The sequence below is a fragment of the Parasteatoda tepidariorum genome, chromosome 4 (assembly GCF_043381705.1).
Source record: "Parasteatoda tepidariorum isolate YZ-2023 chromosome 4, CAS_Ptep_4.0, whole genome shotgun sequence".
In the NCBI taxonomy this organism is placed as follows: Eukaryota; Metazoa; Arthropoda; class Arachnida; order Araneae; family Theridiidae; genus Parasteatoda; species Parasteatoda tepidariorum.
The window spans coordinates 14,258,512-14,279,089 of NC_092207.1; the positions used below are offsets into that span (position 1 = coordinate 14,258,512).

The window sequence follows — 20,578 nt, forward strand, 5'->3', positions numbered from 1 at the left end:
AAGTTATGATATCATCTGAAGTTAAAATAAAGAAATAAATGCTATAGATAAAAGATGACAAACTGAATTCCCAACAGTTGCCACAAGTTTAAAAAAATTTTAATTACCATAAAATATTTTTTCTTTCAAACATCATGCTTTTGAAGATTTTTGAATAGAATTTTGTGTTATTTCACATAAAATTAAACATAAAAACATACATATCTGAAACAGATCAATATTCATCGTCATCATGAGGGGGGCACTGTCCAAGGGGGTGGGAAGAAGTTGCAAGCAATCCTTTTTCTGACAATGGTTCCTCACTTATTAAACTTCCAAAATCTCTCTCAACTGCAACTATCCATCACAATTTGAGCCCATCTCATCGTTACAAAAACAAGCCTTTTTACAGGATTTCAGTCACTCATTCTAAAAGTGGATCAATATTATTGTTTTAAAATATTTTTTGAATGCAATTAATTTGAATTGCAAAAATATGCACATAAGTATTAATCATTTACAGAAAAAATTATCAATTGCATTAGGACTAAAGACCAACAAATTTACCAATTTCGGTTTACTTTAAGAGATTGTAAAGTTAATGTGGTTTATGAAGAATTGAGGCATGTATAATTGTGTTACACTTATTTTTTACTCTGATATCTAAATCTGACTATATGCAATATTAAGTAATTTCGATCATAAAAAAAAGTACTAAAAAGATTATTTAAAAGGCAAGCTGCTAAAAAGTCTATTATTGATTAATATTATAAAATAGTTTTTGCAACATATTAAATTCATTAAACTATGATTCGTATAACTTTTCATAAATTAAATGAATTCATAATTATGGATACAATTTTACTCATTATTTAACATAAAGTAATATGTTTTTATAATGACATACAGTTAAAGTTACAGTAGTTGTTTTAAGCATCAATATTTCTACAATTTCATCATAAACTGAATATTTATTTATCTATTTTTTTGACCATATAGGCTAATTGAAATTATACAAATATTTTCCATTTTTGTTAACTTTGAAATTTTGTTAACTTTTTAATTTTGTCAACTTAGAAACTTTTTTTTATTTTTAACACAGAATAAAATATAATTCAAAATATGACGACTTACAATTTAGCAAATAAGTAATATTTTTTAAATTTTATAATTAATTATTCTGAAATAGATGTAATAATTCAAATAATTAACAAATTCTTATTCCAGGCAAAAATCCCTTACATGGAAGTACTCTGTAAAAACAGATATGTGGGAAGAACTTTCATCCAGCCAAGCACAAGACTAAGACAGTTGGCAGTTCTCAAGAAATTTGGTCCTCTGAGTGCCAACTTCAAAGGGAAAAGAATAGTACTGATTGATGATTCAATTGTAAGGGGGAACACAATGGGGGCCATAATCAGAATGCTAAGGGAAGCAGGAGCAGAAGAGGTAATTTAAACAATTAACACACAAAATTATTATTTTTTTAAAAAATAATTTTTAAAAAAGGGACTGAATGTAGTAACTTTTCTTCATTGTGATGCAAGGCAGTAAATAAAATAAAACATAATTTTTTTTTTTAGAAATAAGGAAAGAAATAGGTTTGTTAAGGTTTATAGTTTTGTAGTTATGAGTAAAATATTTGTTTTGTCTACATAAGGCCTGTTTAGACGATCCAATTTCTTGGACAGAGATTGATTGATATTGATGGAAACTTGTTTTGCTTTGAGCTTTGAACGTGTAAACAAACATCCAAGAACTTGGTCCAACTTCTTGGACGATAGTAGAGCATGTTCTACTTTCCATCCAAGTTTTTTCTCCCTTAACCAATCAGCGTCTTAGGTTTTGTGACGTCAACAAGCTGGCAGCAAATTATGTCATTTTGTTGTGGGTTTTCATAAATTTTAGTCCAAATAAATTGATCTGTTGAGGTTTATTTGTATTATTATGATTTTATATAAATTTATTTAGTAATTTTAAACTTATGTAAGCATTATTTTATAATGTCGAATATGAACAATGCGCAAGTTTTTCTTTCAACGAATCAGCGACATTCAAGAACTTGGATAGTGTCAACGAATCATCCAATTTCTTGGACAGAGAAATCCGTCCAATTTCTCGGATTCAAGAAATTGGACCGTGTAAACAGGCCTATAGTTTCAGTGTTTGACAAAGTGTGAGACCAGCTCCTCCCCCCAAAAAGAAAGAATCCACTTTAATCCATTGTTATTTTACTTCAGAAACAAAAAATTTGCCATCTAAACAAAGATTCCCAAAAATCAAAGCTGATAAACATATTTTTGATAAACATATTTAATATCTATTTGAAACTTATTTAACATACAATATATTTAAAAACATATAATGTTCACCTCTAGGATAAATCCCAAACTGACACCAATAGACCATCAATACATTTCTTGTGTGTAAACAAGAAAATCATATTTAACTTCTAAATTACTCATCAAATGGCCAATCTCTATAATATTGGGTGTTAGTTTTATTGTTGTTGAAAATTTTTGAATCGAAGCAAATGATTGTTTGTAATTGTAACAGTTAAGAAAAAAAATCAGTTAGAGGAACAAAAACAGTTTAATATTATTTAAAAACATTTTTGTTATTTCACTCCTAATTGTTAGTATTTTACTAAACTACACTTTTAGTTATAATGCAAATAATAATTAAACAATTCAACGAAGATCCAATTTTCCAAATTTTTGGTAAATACTGTTTTATTTTTTTAATATAACTTTTTTGAATTATGTTTAATAATATTATTTATCATACAGTGTGTATTAAAATGATCATCCTAAATTTATATTTTTAGAATTCTCGAAAAAAAATGAAATTAAAAAAATACTGATTAGAGATGAATTAGGAGTGAAAAAAATAACGCCAATGTTAATTTAATAATGAAGATTAATGGTTTTTAATTAATTAAGATAATTTTTCTGTTTTAGGTTCATATACGTATAGCATCACCACCTCTTCATCATCCATGTTATATGGGAATAAATATTCCAACCAGAGAAGAGCTTATCGCCAACAAATTGAATGCTGATCAACTAGCTGAACAAATTGGCGCCAACAGTTTAGTTTACCTCGATGTTGCCAACTTGAAAAATGCAGTAAAAGCAAATTCAACAATGGATAAAAAATCTGAGAGACATTGTACAGCGTGTTTGACAGGAGAATATCCCGTTGCCTTGGAGTGGTAGATGCTCTTCAGAAATATTTATTATTGTTCCTATTTCATGATCTCATAGATCAACAATCGTACAATGAATTTCAGAGCTCACAACACATATATTTATTCTGAAATTCAAGATTTTTTTATATGTATTTTCAATTGTTTGTTTTAATGACTGAGGCTAAAGCAGAATTTTTGTATATGGATATTTTTATAAGTGCCATTTGCCCACCAGTTGGCAATTTAATTAATGATGTTTTGGACACTTGAGTGCAAAGGGGCATACATAAATTAAACTAATTCTAGCACTGTGATAAATGATATTGTAAAAAGCAATTGACAGCCTTAAAATTATGTCAATTGTACACAAGTACCTGCTTATATATGAGTAAGTCAATTCTTATAAATGTAGACATTGTGGAAGTAGTTACTGATTTAAATTACAATTATATATTACAAATATGCTACATAAAATTTTCGTAAACTATGAACAGCATACAAAGATATATATTTTCACAAATATGTATTCAGCTAGCAGTTATAATTAAATTGAAATATTCCATTCTTATAAGAAATTAAGTAATGCTTTCTATAAAATTTATGCTTTAAATTTAAAGAATAGCATTCATATTCGTATGTTTCAAATTTTAAGTAATGCTTTCTATAAAATTTATGCTTTAAATTTGAATAACATTCATATTTGTATGTACATATAAATATTATATTTATATTATGAAAATTTATTTGTAGGTTACTAAAATTTTCATAAAACTTAATAGGTGAATTAAGGTCTAATAGATTCATTCACTAAAGGCATAAAGAATATTAATTCAAGACATTCAGTAATAAAATTTTAATTAACTTATTTTTTCTCAATTACATATATTACAGAAACTTTTTTTTAACCCTTTTCTAAAGGCTAATAGTGGACCAAAATAACAGGCTTTGCAGGTCCTATATTAAAAGGTTAATAAAAAAAAATATGATTTAATTAAAACTTAACTAAAACAATTTAAGAAAAATTTTCTATTTAGATTTAATATTGAGAATAAATGTAAACTTTATTACATTCTTTATTGCTTAAGGTAAATTTTTTTTATGTATGTATGCATTATAACACAAACATTTACAGAAATAGTCATATCATGCCAATTTAAAAATAAACATCAAAACTTTCATTGTGTGAAATTAAATAGTAAAGATTTAAAATTATTTTTGACATTCAATTTTAAAGAAATCATGTCTTTCCTGATAGTTTGTATACCTGATTATTTCTTAACTCAGAAAAAAGTTCTAAACATATTTTTATTAGAAAATTTTATTTTGTATCAAAATAAAATTTTCTATATTAATATTTGCTCAATTGAAATAGAAAAGATTATATATACATGTATAAACACAGATGTTAGATACAGCTATAGAATGTTCACTATGTTAATTCTATGGGTAAAAACAAAAGTTACACAAATGTGCTACATCCTTAGTAAATTATTAAGTTGAAACTTATATTAACATGTTTTTAGAAGTAATTTTAACCTTCTCATAGTAAAATTTTTGTTTTAAAAAATTTGAATGTATAAAATTTCTTTTTTTACTCAAAGTGACAAATGATTTTTTTTCCATAAATAAGATTCGATTCATATTAGTACCTTCATAGTTAATTAATTTGATGCTGTTATAATTACTTAAAAATGTAGCTTTTAAATTACGAAGTAAAAATGAAGTGAAAATTTCTGGAATGTTAAGAAACATCCTTTCTAAGGCATATTTTTAGTGGAAAGAGTTAACATGAATGTAATACTTCCATATATTAAAATAGCACCATATAGTTAACATAGTGATATTTTCATACTTTTATCTATCAGCTGTATATAGCCACTAACCCATTATTTCTGTAAATATTCAGATATTCTATTGATAAAATAAATAATACCATATCTGTTATAAAAAAGATTACTACATATATTTTTTTATAATGATTTATTGCACTTATATGTATAAATTTTGTTTAATAAACTATGTTTTACATATAACGTTTGTAAAAGAAACATTCTTAGAAAAATTTCTCTCACTGTTAATTAAGACTATGTAAGTTATCGCCATTCATAAAATCACTGGAATATAAAATCTGTCACTCTTTTAAATCAAATTATTATAAGATTAAAACAAGTTACAGCCACCCTTTAAAAGAATATGATCATTTTTTCTTAAATTTAAATAGTTAGTTCCTATTTTCCACATAATCAAGGAATTCCAACTCTTCACAAATTTACAGTTCAGCATTAAAAAATATTTAAGTGAGTAAAAAGAGAGAGTGCAGGTAGATTGGAAGCTACATATGATTAAATTAACAGAATGATTGAATTCAATGAGATAAATAAGGCTGGATGATCTTGAAAAAAATTAACCAAAATACAGTTCTCAAGTTTTTGTTTTATTATGAAAAGCACCAATTTTTGTTAAAAAATATTATCAAATAATTGATATTTTGCCATCATGTACTATATTAAAAAAAAATTTTTAAAAAATAACTATCACAATTCATTAATAAAATATAAATATATTCTTTTTTCAACTAACTTATTCAACTGTATTATTACAACAGTTATTTGAAATGGCAACCATCGATTCCATTGCATTTCATCAGCCATTACATAAATATTATCGCATTCAAGTCTATTCAATATAAAAATTTGTGCCATATACGCATAAGCTTCATTTTAAATATGGTGTTTAATTAACTTAATGATGTAGTTAATGTAATTGTTTTATTGCATGGTCAGATTAAGCATGTAGTATGAAACTTTTTCCTCAATGTATTTTATTAGATGTTCCAAAAATTACAGTTTGTTGTGTTCTGCTTATAAAGTCAGGTAATTAATTTACACCAAGTTTCAAAATGAGTAATAGTTTTTCAACGCATGGTAATGCTGACTTAAAAGAAAAACAATTATTCTTCGATATGTCAGATATAGGCTTCAGTTAATTTTGTCTTCAGACTGCGCCATGTTTTTTCAAATAATTATTTTGAAAACATTCTTTTATCCAGTTAATAGAACTATTTGTTGAAAAACTTTGAAATTTAAAATAAATGCCTTGTTTTTAAGTAGAACGTAGTAAACCGTACATTACTTTTCTATCTTTGACTTCACAAATTGCAGGTCATTTTTGAAGAACTTATTTTCTCCCTTTAAAAGTCTTTACTGCCTATATACAGGGCTCTCAATTACAACTCAAATATTACTCTCAATTACAACTCAAATTAATTCATTAAATTTCTTGACATCACTGTTTTTTTATTCAGATGGCTAAAAATTTTTAGCCATGAAATTATATGTTTTTCAAAAGGACATTACTGTTCCAAAATTTTGTTTAACATATTTACTGTTTGTAATAATAGTAACAAAATAAGAACATTTGATGCACATGTGCTTTAAATTCATAGCTTCAATATGGACAAAAATTAAAATTGTTCTGGCCAAGTAAATATAATAATACTTAAACTTTTGTAATCTTACTAGTTCTTTTTATAATCTTTACATATTCATATAAGTATTAATATATAGAACCAATTAATTGAACTCTTTTAAAAGTCATCATTACTGTTTTTGATTATCGGTTAAATTTCTAATGATAATTTATCTTTATTATTTTAAAACTGCTCGATTAAAAAACTTTAAACTATTTCAGACACTAATACAATACGAAGTATTGGTCTTTCATTAAAAGAGATAGCTCTTTAATTGTTCTATACGCTTAGTTTAAATGCGTCTAAAAAATATATTAATGTTTGTTTAAAATCAATAGTTTCTATGCCAGGAAAGATTAATATAATTAAAAATATGTATTGTGGAAATAGCAGCCACCAAGAAAACAAAATAGAAGCATTTAAAATAAAATACTTAAAAATATAATGCCAAACAAATTGAACAGGGATCTATACCGTAAATTCAGTACCAAGCCACTAATATATATATATCTATGCATCCATATAGTACATATAAGAGAATAGAGCTGGACTGGCCACATAGGAAGAAAACATGCCAAAGAGAATTGCTTTGATTTGGTGACCAGATAGAAACATGGGGAGAGGTAGATCAAGAACATGGGAAAGTATGGCGACCAATGAGAGAAACAAATTTTATTTGGAGAGTTGGAATGTTACAAGAGAGATCTTAATGGGTAAGAGAGGAAGGAGGGCAAAGGACACGACCGAATGCAACTTTCAGGTGTAATGAGTTTCAAGGCAAAAAATCAATTATCTTATGAGATGCTAATGTTTGAAATAAAGGGAAAATAAATGTATTGAGTCGTAGCTTATGAGCCCATCAGTTACATAGTAACACTAATTATAATTCAGGTTAAAAGTCACTTTTACAAAAATAAACAGACATAAGGAAAATCTGTAAAACCAACTTTAATAAATATAAAACTAATTTAAACTATACAAAGAACAATAATTAATAATATGAAATAAAAACTGTATGAACTTTATAGCTGTACAATAGTTTGATCTTTGAACAATTCTTCTATCTCTTCAACACTTTTTGGACAGTCTCTGGTTAGCACTTCACAACCATCCTCAGTTATTAGAATATCATCCTCAATTCTAATGCAGAGGCCTCGATATTCATCAGGTACAGTCATATTATTTCTTGATATATATACTCCTAAAAATTAATAATTATATCAAATAAAAAATTGCATTTTTAAATTACTTCTTGTTTTTTAATTTAATAAATTAATCAAAAATAAAGAAAAATAGAAGTTTTTTTATCTCTGAGGGTAAGAAAAATGTGTAAATGGTATATACTCAGTTTGTTTTATACAAAATCCATAACACAATATGAACATATAGTATTTATTTATTAATACAATGGATTTCAATGAAACAAAGCCTCTTTGATTTTGTACAATTACTGGAGGTAAAAAAAAACCAATGAAAGTCTATATCCAAAACACATATCATTGTAAGGTATAATAACTAACTTCCGGCGATAACTAAACTCATTGGCGTGGCAGCCCATAGAGGGCCAAGGCCTACTGTGACCATCTCAGTTTTCTTGACCTTAGGCACTGGGGTGCAGGAGCAGCTGTTCCGATTGGGTGGTCAGCCGAACGCAGAACCCCCCAGAGTTTAGTCTCCAAGCACGCTTGGTACTCATTTTATCGACCCACTGAAGGGACGAAAGGCCGAGTCAACCTTGCCCGGCCAGAGTATCGAACCCAGGACCTTGGCACAAGAGTGCGATGAGCTATCCTGCAATAACTAGGCTGGAAAAAAGTTTAATAAGTAAAAAAAGTGTCCTGCCAAAATAAAGCCACTATTGTTAATAACCTATGCATCTACCATGTTTAGGGCTGCAAGTTTGTCGCGTGAAAAAAGACCCCAAGTTCTTGGAAAATTTTGAAAATTACACAAATTCTAAACATAAAAAAATTTATTATGTAAATGATGCAAAAGGCAGAAATTGCGCAAATAAAAAAAGCTTAAAAATACACAACAAAAGTATTTCTTTGAATTTCAAGCAATATTAATATTTTTAATTTAACAGTTTTAAATGAACAGTTTGGTACAAAGTATTGTACATTGTCAGATTATTCTCATTTATGCTTCGTCTTTCATCACTTAATACATTTTTATACTTAGAAAACGATCTTTCTGCGTCAATGCTGTTTTTAGGCACCGACAAACTTTGAATTGCCAATTTTGGAGCATTCGGTCTTTGATTTCCAAAACTCGATCAATTTTCCTTCACCAACGCGCAATAATATAAAACATAACAAATGCAATTTTATAAAACATAAAAAGAAACAGATGAGAAAGGGAGAAGAAATTATTTCTAATTGTCAACTAAGAGGAGGCTCAGTAAGGGAAAACTTTGGCTATGGCGGAAAATTTAATTTGGTTTTTTTCTTCTGGCCGCATAAATGCTGCTGATTAGTAACAAAATCCAGAAAGTCACAAACTACCATCTGCAGAAAGAATTGACGGACCGAGTTGAATTTTCCAGCAGGACACCTCTCTTCAAATGGCAAAATTTAAACATTTACGGTTTTCGAATAATAAGTTGCATATAATAGAATATGCCAGCCCTTTTCCATGACCTGAAGTCTCAAAAAAATAAACAAATGAATAAAAGAATAATAAGTAAATAAAGATTATTATCAGTACAGCTGGTAAATACAAAATAACTAGTTTAAATCTGTCACAGAATTGAAGTTTGCCATCATTATAACATGGCATGATATTGATGCCAGTGTCCTCCAGGGAATGGCATATCATATTTCGTGTTGCATATAAAAATAGCGGATATTTCGGCTGTAATCAGAATTGGCTTTATTTCAGTGGGACACTTTCCACCCCCCCCTCTTTTTTACTTATTCTATTTTCCTCCTATCCGGGTAGAGTAGAAAATAAGTTACTCCTTGTAAAATATGTATTTGTTATACATTTTCTTAACATGCATGTTTCAGTCTCATTAATTTTCTCTATGTCCAGTTATGGCATGAAATTAAGACATACTGTATTAAAAATAATAAAATTTTCAAAAAACTATTCCATAAATAAATAATTTTCGACATTCGACAGATGCAATCATTGTTTTGTAAAACTATTTTGTTGCTTTGAAGAAGTTTTTTTCTTCACAGTAGGTAACTTACATAATCATCTTTTTTTAAAGACATCAAGACATGACCAAGATAATTTAAATATGTTTCCTCGTAAATAAAGCAATATTTACCTGGTTCAATAGTAATTACCATTCCCGGTTGAAGAGTTATGCCACGAGAAATAGTGGATGTATCATGCACATCCATACCTAAATAATGACTAACATGATGAGGACAGAAAGCAAAAGCAGCCTGAAAAGAAAAACAAAAATTTAAATAATGAGTAACATAATGCGGATAGAATACAAAAGCATCCTCATATAAAAAGATTAAAAAATTTAAGAAATAAAAACTAATAATGTATGAAGTAGGCAGTAAAAGAAACCTGAAATTAAAAATAATGAAATTAAATGATAATTGGAAATTAAACTCAAGATAATACTCTTCTAGAAGGAAGCTAGTTTTTCCATTCAAAAATCTATATTCTGCAGGAAAGTTGTACACAAATTTGTTCCAGCAAAACAAAAATTAAAGGTTTAAATAATAATTAGCATGATGGGAGAAAATTAAAAGTCTGAAACTAAAAATTTAGGAAGAGATTATAGTATAATTCGTTCTTAAAAGATAACTAGATGTTTTAAGACGCGACAGAATAATTGCAATTCAAACTAATATTCTTGTTGTTACATGTATGTGTATATATATGTATGATTGAAAATAATGCCATTGGCTCAAATCTAAAGAACCTTAGTGCTCATAAGCTGAACAAATTTTATTTTTAGTTGATTATGGAAATTGCTTTGCGTAAAATAAAATTATAAAACACTTCATGAGTTACATACTAATCTCTGCAACTTAGCTATTTATTACAATTGCAAACGTTAACTAATTAATTGTAAATGTTATTTTAAGTAACAGTAGCAAAGATAATACTTTCAATCACATTCTTCATTTCATCAACAGGCTAGAATTGATAGTTTAAAGGGTTTAGCGTTGTAACCTTTCTTAGAAAAATTAACTTAAAATGTACCCTTTTTCAGATAAGTTCTAACGGTTAATTTTGCAGGTCGAAAGGTCTTTCGCCATCCTACCTTTGTAATGAATTATGTGACCAGATATACTCTGTTCATAACTTTGTATCATTTCATGGCACAAGCTGTATCAAGATCAAAACAAACAAAAGTTACACCAATACACATTCAAATGTAACTAAACTAAACAAAAAAACTACTGAAAAGGACAAAATATGACTAATAATAAAAAAAGATGGAAATTTATTTGCATTAGTCTGCATTAAAAGGGGTAAATCAAGAATTATTATATTAAGTGGTATTTAAAAATCAGGGTTAGCAAATTGTACACATGAAACTTGCTACTATTTGTAAAAAGTTGCAGTAATAGTTGTAAGAGGATGTATGTTGCTCTGGTTTTGGAGGATGATATGTAGTTAAATAAAGAAAATTCACAAGTGTTATATTAAGAGTTATATAATGAAGTAGCAAATAAAAAATATGCCTCATGTGAAGTTTGGCTAAAATAACAATTATGATTGCAAAAGTTTCAGATTCAGGTCAAGTGGATAACTGTGATTTAGTGATAGTAGATAAGCGGAATAGTATCTTAGTAGATAAGCGGAAAAATGAAACAAGCAAGTTGGTTAACACTTTTTGCACATAGTTTCTAAAATATTTAATAACATCTTAACCACTTTTAGCAATTGCAAATTTAGTATAACTAAATTAAATGATAGTTATAACATAAGAGTTATAAGAAAAGGAAGTTATAACATATTGGTGTAAGTTATGGTATAAAATGATGAATGATGTAATGTGACATACATTAAATGAAAATGATAAGTTTTATGTTAATTTACTTCTAATAAAAATACATTCTTTTTAAAAAAAATGTAACAAGTACCTCACTAGCTTCAACTTCAGTAAAATTTTCTGGAATGATGCGTAATTCTCCGAGACCTTTTCCTAGTTTTTTACACATAATTTTAAAAAGATGATCAAGTGATAACTTTGATTTACATAAAGTGATTAGTTGTTCTTGAACAGATAGTAACATTTCATATAGTTCTTTTTGTGGTCCTGAGAACTTTCCACTGACTGGCCATGTACGCGTTAAGTCACTACTATAACCATGGCATTCACAACCTGAGGAAAAGGAAGGAAAAAAATAGAAAAGATTACACATTAATTATAATATACCTTAATTTGATATATATATTACTATACTAATTTTGATTATAAAGATAAGCTGAACTATAATATGTGATGGTCCTTAAACAAAAGAACTAGATTACATTATAATTTATTGGCTTTACTTGATCCTGAGACCTTGCTCTCGGTATGCAAACAATATTTATTAGGTAAAACATTAGCAAAAATAAAGAGATTTGTGGGCATATGCCATGTAACATAACTTGTTTTTTTTTGTTGCCTAGTTTGCCAACTATTATTAAATAAAATAATAAATTACTAAAAGTTAAATTTTGCATGGAATTGTCTTTGGATAAAAAAATTTTATAATTGCATGCAAAATTTTTTCAATTCACTTAAAAAGATCTTACGATATGGTGAAATATGCAAAAAGTAAAATTAACATTAAGGGATCCAAACTTCGGTCTGATCTCCAAACTAAATAATCGGGACCATATTTCTCAGATTACTGTGCATATTGCCCACTTTACATTATTACAAACTATGAGCAATTATAGTGCATCTTTGGTAACTTAAATTTCTGGAAACAGAAAGAAAATTGAATGGAGTGATAAAGGTAATAATTTTTTAACAATCATGACTATTTATTATAACTTTAAAAGCTGCATTTACACATTTTTTTCTAAATAAATATCTTTGCGTTGGCATTCTTTTTTTGATGTTAAATTTTGCTTCCTAGATGATTACAGCATAGTTTTAAGACACCGTTTTCAAAATAATTAATCCATTTATAAAAACAACCTTTTATTCTTTTACCACAAATCAGACTTGGTTATTTAATCACAAGACAACATAATACAGGGTGGTTCGAATCCTGTCAGAAATGAAATAAAAGTAGTTTACATATTAGAGGTGGGAAATGAATATTTAAGCAAGGAAAAGACAAAAGCATTATTAAAATACATCAAATCACTAATGAAAATATCAAAATCTCTATTACTTTCTGAAAAAGCTTTATATATCTAAAAAACATTTTTGTAGTTCTTCATCTCACTCACCAATCAAACAGGTTTTGATGTTCTTAGTCTCATCTTTTTCTAGTGATGTCTTATATTTTGATAATGTTTGCTCTAGATTAAACATTAATTTGTGACTTTTATTTCGTATTCTAGGTTTACTTTATTTTTGGCAAAGGATTTGAAAATACATAACAGAAAATATAGATTAGAAAAAAAAAGAAGAAAAAAACAAAATCTGAAATTACAAATGCTTTTTTTTGGGGAGGTGGGAGTTAAGCAGGTGTTTTTTTGGGAGGATTTTTAGGGTTAAATCGCTCATTTGGTGGAACAATGACGTAACTGATAATTACTCTACTTAGGTTGATTTTGCAGTAACATCATTGTTTCACCAAATGAATGATATATGATAGTATATCGCTCACATACTATTATATACTATATATCGCTCATTTGGTGAAACAATGACGAAACTCATAATTACTCTATATAGGTTGATTTTGCAGTTACGTCATTATTTCACCAAATGAGCGAAATGGCAACTCTTTAAACAAGCATTCATTAAAACATAGTTAATATTATCAGAAAAAAAAGATAAATTGAAGGTTTTATGAACAATAATAAAATAAAACACAAACAGTAATAATACGTTAGTTCTTACCAGCATCCATTAAGACTAGGTGATTTTCACTTATTATCTGGTTATTGTCAATGTAATGAATAGTGTTTGCTCTATCGCCTCCAGCAACAACAGGCGGAAACGATGGAAAGTCAGCACCCCTTAAACGACACTCATACTCCATCTTAGCATCCAAATGAGACTCTTGACGGTTTACATGAGAAAATCGCATAACTTCTTTCATAGATTCAGCAGCAATCCGACAAGTCTTCCTCATCAACTCTATTTCAGCATCACATTTAATGAGTCGAAGCCGATGAAGTAAAGACCGGGGGGACTCCATAGACACATTCCCCGTATGAACAGCCATGAAATCTCTCATTGTTTGATGAACTTGAAACGGAGACACATTAAGATAGTCATACCAAACACTGAATTTTTTATCCGACTTCAGAAACGATTGTAAGTAGTTTTCAAACTCAAACATGTATAAAGCTCTGTCAATTTTAAGGAACTCTACGGCCGTTTTCAAGTTCATCTTGCATCCTTCCCATTGCTCAGAATAAGAAGTTTGTTTCGGAATAAACATGGTTGTGTTGAAGTCTGGAAACTTCTTAGTTGTGGTATCTATTACTAAAATACTGTCTGGTTCTTTAAAACCAGATAAATAGAGGAAGTCTGAGTTTTGTCTAAAGCGGTAGGGGATTTTTTCTGTCATATAAAGGACTGATGAAGAAGGGATCACAATAAGGTGAGCTCTTTCAGTATCAGATGGAGAATTTTTGACAATTTTTTCTACAAGTTTCATCCTACGTTCATGATATACACTGGAAGTGAGACCTGGTGTAATTTCTCCCAGCTTCAGCAAATGGTTATGAGTCATGCAGGTAGGTTGAGCCAGTAAAACTGGCCTTCCTGATGTATGGAGGAAATTTTTTGACAGGTTCATTGGTTGAAAGGTTTTGAAAGCAAAATACAAATATTGACACCTTTGTATAGCACCACCTACAAGAAAATAATGAAGACACAAGTTATAATGTTGTTGAACACACTAGTATAATGTTCAATTAATAACTGAATACAGTATGTAAAAGAAGTTCAAATGCTACATAAAACTAAGGTACGGCATTCTATTATATTTTAGCATAAATAGTTATCAGAGCTCATTCTAGGCAGGGTAAACAGGGCGCAGGGCACCCTGCTGCCCTTTTAGTCAAAAGAATCCACCCTGTTGCCACCCCCCTGAAGTAAATTAGTACCTTGATATAATAGACTCCATAACCTTTTTGCCCTTTCTTTCCTCAACCCTTCTTTGTTTTCTCCCCAAACTCTACTATGGATTTCTTAAACTTTTGTTACTTTCAACTCCTTTTATTTAGTTTGTCATTGCTGTCAATACATAGGAATACATTTATATGGGAAAGGAAAAATAGCCATCACACCCCTTGTTGCACTTGTCATTGAAAGTTTGCAGTTACTTCCATTACCATTAAATCATAATTATTAATCATTTTAATTATTAAATCATAACTACAGAAACTTAAAAACATACATTTATTATTTTGTTAATATATGCATGCATTTTAAATAAATTACTAAGCTACTAAATAAATTTCTACCCATTAACTCAATATATATGTTAATTTATTAATAAAAATTAGTAATTAATATGATTGCTTTGCTACTTTTAGTAAAGTAAAGGAAAAAAAATCTTTTACTAATTGACAATGTTTTTTAATAGAACGTGCAAAGCCCATAGAAAGAAATTATTGCCTTTTTAGAATAATAATGCCCTTTTTTTTAAACTTTTGCACCCTGCCCTCTTTTCTGCCTAGAATGAGCTCTGTAGTTATTACTATTGATATGTTACTTCTTAAAAAACAATGTTATTTTTAAAGCATCATAAAGAAAGAACTATAAATTTTGTTTGTTTAAATTAACAAAAATTATATTTTTCATTTACAGTAATTCTACTTACACTAAAAATATCAGAAAAGACACATAAAATAAGTTAAGACAGAATTCTCTAGTGCAAATAAGAAATAGTGGGCCAACCAAATAAACAGGGCTGAAAGAAAAAAAAACTTTTTTTTAAAAGCCCAACCCAGGAGAGTTGTATTGGATTCTTTGGTTGTTCTATTTTTTAGTTTAATTTTTTGGTATAAAACATAGAATATTATTAGCATATAATCTTATTACATGGTATATAATTCTATTACTAAAGCTACAACAGCTTACAGTGTTAATTTTGGAAGATAAGTTAAACATTAGTTTTATTTTGAAAAGCTTAACAAACAAATTAAATTATTTTATTATACCTCCAAATTAAATTATTATTGTCCTTTTAAATAGTAATAAGGAAATAGAAATAAAACATATAAAAAGAGTAAAATAAAGCAGCACTACCTTTCTACTGCCAAGGATTAACGTAACACATAAAAAATAAATAAAAGAACAGTGCATAAAAGGGTACTTGTGTATTATTACGTAAACCTTTTTCGCCAACACTGTGTTATTCATTTTGGTATCTTTCAAATGTATCCTAATATAGTAATTGGTTATAAAAAATTGGTAAATACAAACAAAAGTTATAGTAATAAGGGAGATAATATTTAGATATAAACTATTACCAAATTTATTTTCAGATTAAGCAAAACTGGTCGACGGGATAATACGTTAGTACCCATAAATGCAGTTCATGAAAGTTTTTGCTTACATAAAAAATTTTAAATTGTTAAATATAAATTTTTTATTGATATTAAAAACTGCTCTCAGGAACTGCTCTTTGTTAAGAAACGTAATTAGATATTATTAAACTATTATAAACTTTTCTTGAGTCTATACTTCAGAAATACCACATGAAATATGGGAAATATAAAACAATATTTTATATTGGAGCAATAAATTACTTAAAAACTTTTTTTAAAAAGAAAACCGGTTTGATGTATTAAATAATGAATTGAAGTTGAATGCGTATGTAAAAACAAAACTTAAGTTTGAGGACTTACTAGACATTTTGGCTCAAGAAAAAAATTCTTTTCTGCTAAGAAATTTGTAGAAGAATCTAAGAGAAAGAGTTCGTGTTTTCTTAAAGTTATTTAAAAGCTATAAGGTGACATTAGTGTAAATAACATTCTTAGTGCCTTATCAAACTAAAAACATGCCGTTTTATTGTTGTGACGTTAGTTTGTTTATGTCTGAAGTAACAGTCACGAACACAGTTATATTATGTACGACAAATAGACCGCTTTAAAAGGTTGATTAAACCGGGAAAGCCTGCTGGTTGGCAGGGCGCTGGATTGTCGCTTCTGAGAATGGGAGTTCCAATCTAGCCGGCCGTGTAGTAAATGGTGACTGGTGCACGTTAATTCTGTCGAGTCACAAAATCATGATAAACATACCTATATATTCATAACAAATTATACCTATGTTGTTCTCATAACAAATTATACATATGGGGGTACTAAATTGGAGATTGATCGTTCTCTGGTTCAAATCAAAACTACGATCTGTGAATGAATGGATGTATGAATGGATCCAACCTATAAACGAGTGCATGGGTGCAAGTTGGAAAAAAGGCCAAGACTGAAAATTTTTTGACTGAAATAATAACATACACAATACCCCCTCGACATATGCAAACTATCTAAGAAAGCTTTACCATAATACATCAAGTTTAGACACAATACGTCCCGCAGTGGACTGATCGTTAAGACACGGTTCCCAGCAGATCACCGAAGTCAAGCATCACTGGCTACGGTCAGCGTGCGGGTGGGTGACTACTTGGATCAGTCTGCGTAGGGACCGAGGTATTTTATTTTATTTTATAACCGTCGATGAACAGCCGACCCAATTTCATGGGTTTACGACTACTTACGTTCAACTCCGTAGCCTTGTAATTTTGAACCAATCCAGAAGACAAGGAAACTCCTGGATCAGTACCCCCAGAGGTATTGATTTGTTGTGGGAACATGGAGGACTTTGAGACTCGACAGATTTAGCGTGCATCAGTCACCATTTACTACACGGGGAGTCTTCGGTCGGCGAGGATCGAACCCACGACCTCTTGGATATGGGCCCAGCGCCCTACCGACCTTGGTCCTCGTTAAACTGTGCTTCCGTAAAGTGCTCGACTTCGCACGCAGGTCGACGGGCTACCGAAGCGGAGGTGCCATCCCCTCCGCAGAGGATCAAAATTGTGATGGCATGTCTTCGGATCATCCTCCGGGATGTTTCCCAGACCGTCGCCAATAGCCCATTGTGCAGCTCTAGTGCGACGCAAATTAACAACAACAATAAATACTGCACAAAAATATTTATTCATCTGTCTTTTGATAAAATAACAACAGGACATAAGAAAGTAGACCAATAGCGTAGACCTAAAAATTATTTTTAAGGACAGAAAAAAAAAATTCCGATTTCCGTCCGCTGACTTTTTCGAAAGACGGAAATCCGTCCTGGGGACGGAAGACTTGCACCCATGAACGAGTGTGACGTATGGGTGTGACAGAATTTAAATGCCTGACAATAGATGGCGCCACTGAAAAACAAGAACAACCGCACCCCCATTGCTTTAAGGGCCTACAATCTACATCAACAACAACAACAACAACAGAATTTTATATGATCTATAAAATGTGTTTTGTTCTTACTCTTCTTAGCTCTCTCGTAACTTGTATGCAGCCACAGGTTCGAGAAATCGAACATTATGGTGTAGCAGGTTTAATGGTATGGGCAAGAATCATGTTGGATGGCCGCACACCTCTCCCTGTTTTTGAAAGAGGCTCTGTGACTGGTGTGAGTTGGCCCTGAGTTCATTTTAATGGACGATAACGCGAGGCCACAAATAGCTCTTCTGGTCGACGATTTTCTATAGAATGAGGATATTCGCCGGATGGATTGGCCAGAAGGATCTCCAGACCTCAGTCCTATAGAGCATGTCTGGACGCTCTGGGGAGGGCAATAGCGAATCGCTACTCCCATTTTAGAATCATCGATCTATCCGGGAAAAGAAAACAGCGTTGCTGTGCGAGTGGGACCAATTGTCACAGGAAATGATAGACTGCCTTATTCCATGTATGAAATCACGCTGCAAGGCCTGTATGTCCGTAAGAGAAGGCCCTACCCCCTATTAACCCATTTTTTTTTGTTTATTCTGCAACCGCTGTTTCATACCTTCCGACTCCAACGAGTATTACGCACGATCATGCATGTGTATTACATTTGTTGAATGGTTATTTCTTTTGTATTGTATCAACGTATGCACATATTAAATTTCATTAAAATCGGCCCTGTAGTTCTACAGATAATCGACAAGTCCACAAAGTCGACAGATCAAGTCCACAAATTCTCTTAATTTCTTATACCGTGTATAATATAATGTATGATAATATAATATGTGCAATAATATCATATTATATACATAATTAAAAAATATATGGGCCGGGATAGCCTGGTCGATAGGGCGCTGGGCCCATGTCCGAGTTCGTGGGCTCGAACCCCGTCGGCCGAAGACTCCCCGTGTAGTAAAGTGACTGATGTACGTTAAATTTGTCGAGTCGCGAAAGTCCTCCATGTTCCCATAACAAATCAATACCTCTGGGGGTACTGCATAGGAGAACGATCGTTCTCTGATTCAGGTCAAAATTACGATCTGTGGATGAATGAATGGATGTATGAATGGGTCCGCCTTATAAACGGGTGCGACGTATGGTGTGGCAGAAGTCGAATTCTTGGCCATAGATAGCGCCACTGGAAAACGAAAACAATCGCACCCCCTCTGCCTACACAGGCATACGTCAACAACAACAATAAAAATACATAAAATTTTGAAAATTCTTTTCCACACACGTCAAATTAATCCTTGTTTATAGATTAATTTTATCATGTATATCAAAAATTACGTAAAGAAAAAAAATTAAAAAATCTCAAGCAACCTTAAACATATACAATATGTATCATATCATATACCGTAAGTCATGTAACAAAAAATCTAACATAAGGTGGATATTGCAACTATTTTTAAAAAAACTTGTCTGCAATACACGATTCATTTGAAATTGGTGGCTTGCTAATATATAAGCGTCACATTTTCCGAAAACACTTGTATCTAAAACCATGATAGAAATTTTGTAAAAATATCTTATTTAGTTCAAAATTCGTAAAATCATTAGAAAAATGAATAGAAGGATAAAAGTCTTTGCGTAATAATTTAAAAAATTTTTACTAGCTGGATTAATGAGAAAATGGTGAAAATGTGAGTATTTACTTTATACAGCACTTCAGCACGCTTGCTGAACTATATCGCTCCGCTCCTTCCTATTACTTGCTTTAAACTTCCAGTTTTTTTACCTTCAAGGTGGTTACATCTTTGCTATCATCCAACCAATTCAGAAAGTACTTCTTCGGTCTTCCACTTGTCCTCGAGTTGAAAGGTTCCCATTTTAGGAGTTTTCTGAAATTTCTGTTATCATTTAATCTTTCAATGTGCCCCAACCATGCCAAGCGTCTGGATTTAATAAATCGAATTATGTCTTTCGTCTGATTAAATGGTCGAGTTCACTGTTGTTTCCTATTCTCCGCTGTGTATTATTTACTTAAATTGTCAGAAAATTCTTCTCAAAATTTTCCTTTCGATAATTAATAGCTTAGATTCGTCTTTATTTGTTAGGGTTCAGTTTCACTGCCATACGTAACTATATGTCTAATAACTGCTAAATAGATTTTTTAACTTGATTTCCTTATTGAGAAACTTGTTCTTGAATAAGTATTGATATAAATAAAAACATTTATTTCTATTTGGTATCCTGGAATTAATTTCTTCTGATATATTGTTAGTATTGTTGATAATTGAAAGGTACGTGAAACTAGAAACTCTTTCAGACTTATACTTTATATTACATGAGTGTTATTTATTCTGAAAATACCTATATTATTCTAGAATTATTTACAAAAAATGAAAAAACGCGTTTTATTTATTTATTTTTTTAACGTGTGA

At 30.0% G+C, this 20,578-nt stretch overlaps 2 protein-coding genes across 11 annotated transcripts in view; one reads left to right on the top strand and one right to left on the bottom strand.

Annotated features, from left to right (window-relative positions):
- LOC107441410 (amidophosphoribosyltransferase) overlaps positions 1-5,202 on the top strand; it is a 29,947-nt gene extending 24,745 nt beyond the window's left edge. For all 10 annotated transcript variants that reach the window (XM_016054652.3, XM_016054654.3, XM_043051723.2 and 7 more), the window contains 2 exons: positions 1,207-1,428; positions 2,940-5,202. In XM_016054652.3, coding sequence (XP_015910138.1) covers positions 1,207-1,428; positions 2,940-3,197 — 480 coding nt within the window. In that variant the 3' untranslated portion in view covers positions 3,198-5,202. The remainder of the gene's footprint in view (positions 1-1,206; positions 1,429-2,939) is intronic.
- Positions 5,203-7,566: 2,364 nt separating this feature from the next.
- On the bottom strand, positions 7,567-16,882 carry LOC107441409 (xaa-Pro aminopeptidase 3). Its single transcript, XM_016054651.3, has 5 exons — positions 16,590-16,882; positions 13,624-14,586; positions 11,699-11,940; positions 9,913-10,033; positions 7,567-7,839 (listed from the first exon to the last, which is right to left on the bottom strand). The coding sequence occupies exons 1-5, from the start codon at positions 16,594-16,596 to the stop codon at positions 7,661-7,663; spliced, it is 1,512 nt and encodes a 503-aa protein (XP_015910137.1). The 5' UTR covers positions 16,597-16,882; the 3' UTR covers positions 7,567-7,660.
- Between the last annotated feature and the right edge of the window lie 3,696 nt (positions 16,883-20,578).

Bases quoted from the DNA above. Each gene is read 5' to 3' on its own strand.
- LOC107441409 (XM_016054651.3), bottom strand. The intron at 11,941-13,623 runs GTAAGAACTAAC...CCTTTTCCTCAG, and splicing joins CCTAGTCTTAATGGATGCTG to GTTGTGAATGCCATGGTTAT. The intron at 10,034-11,698 runs GTACTTGTTACA...TTTTCTTTTCAG, and splicing joins CTGAAGTTGAAGCTAGTGAG to GCTGCTTTTGCTTTCTGTCC.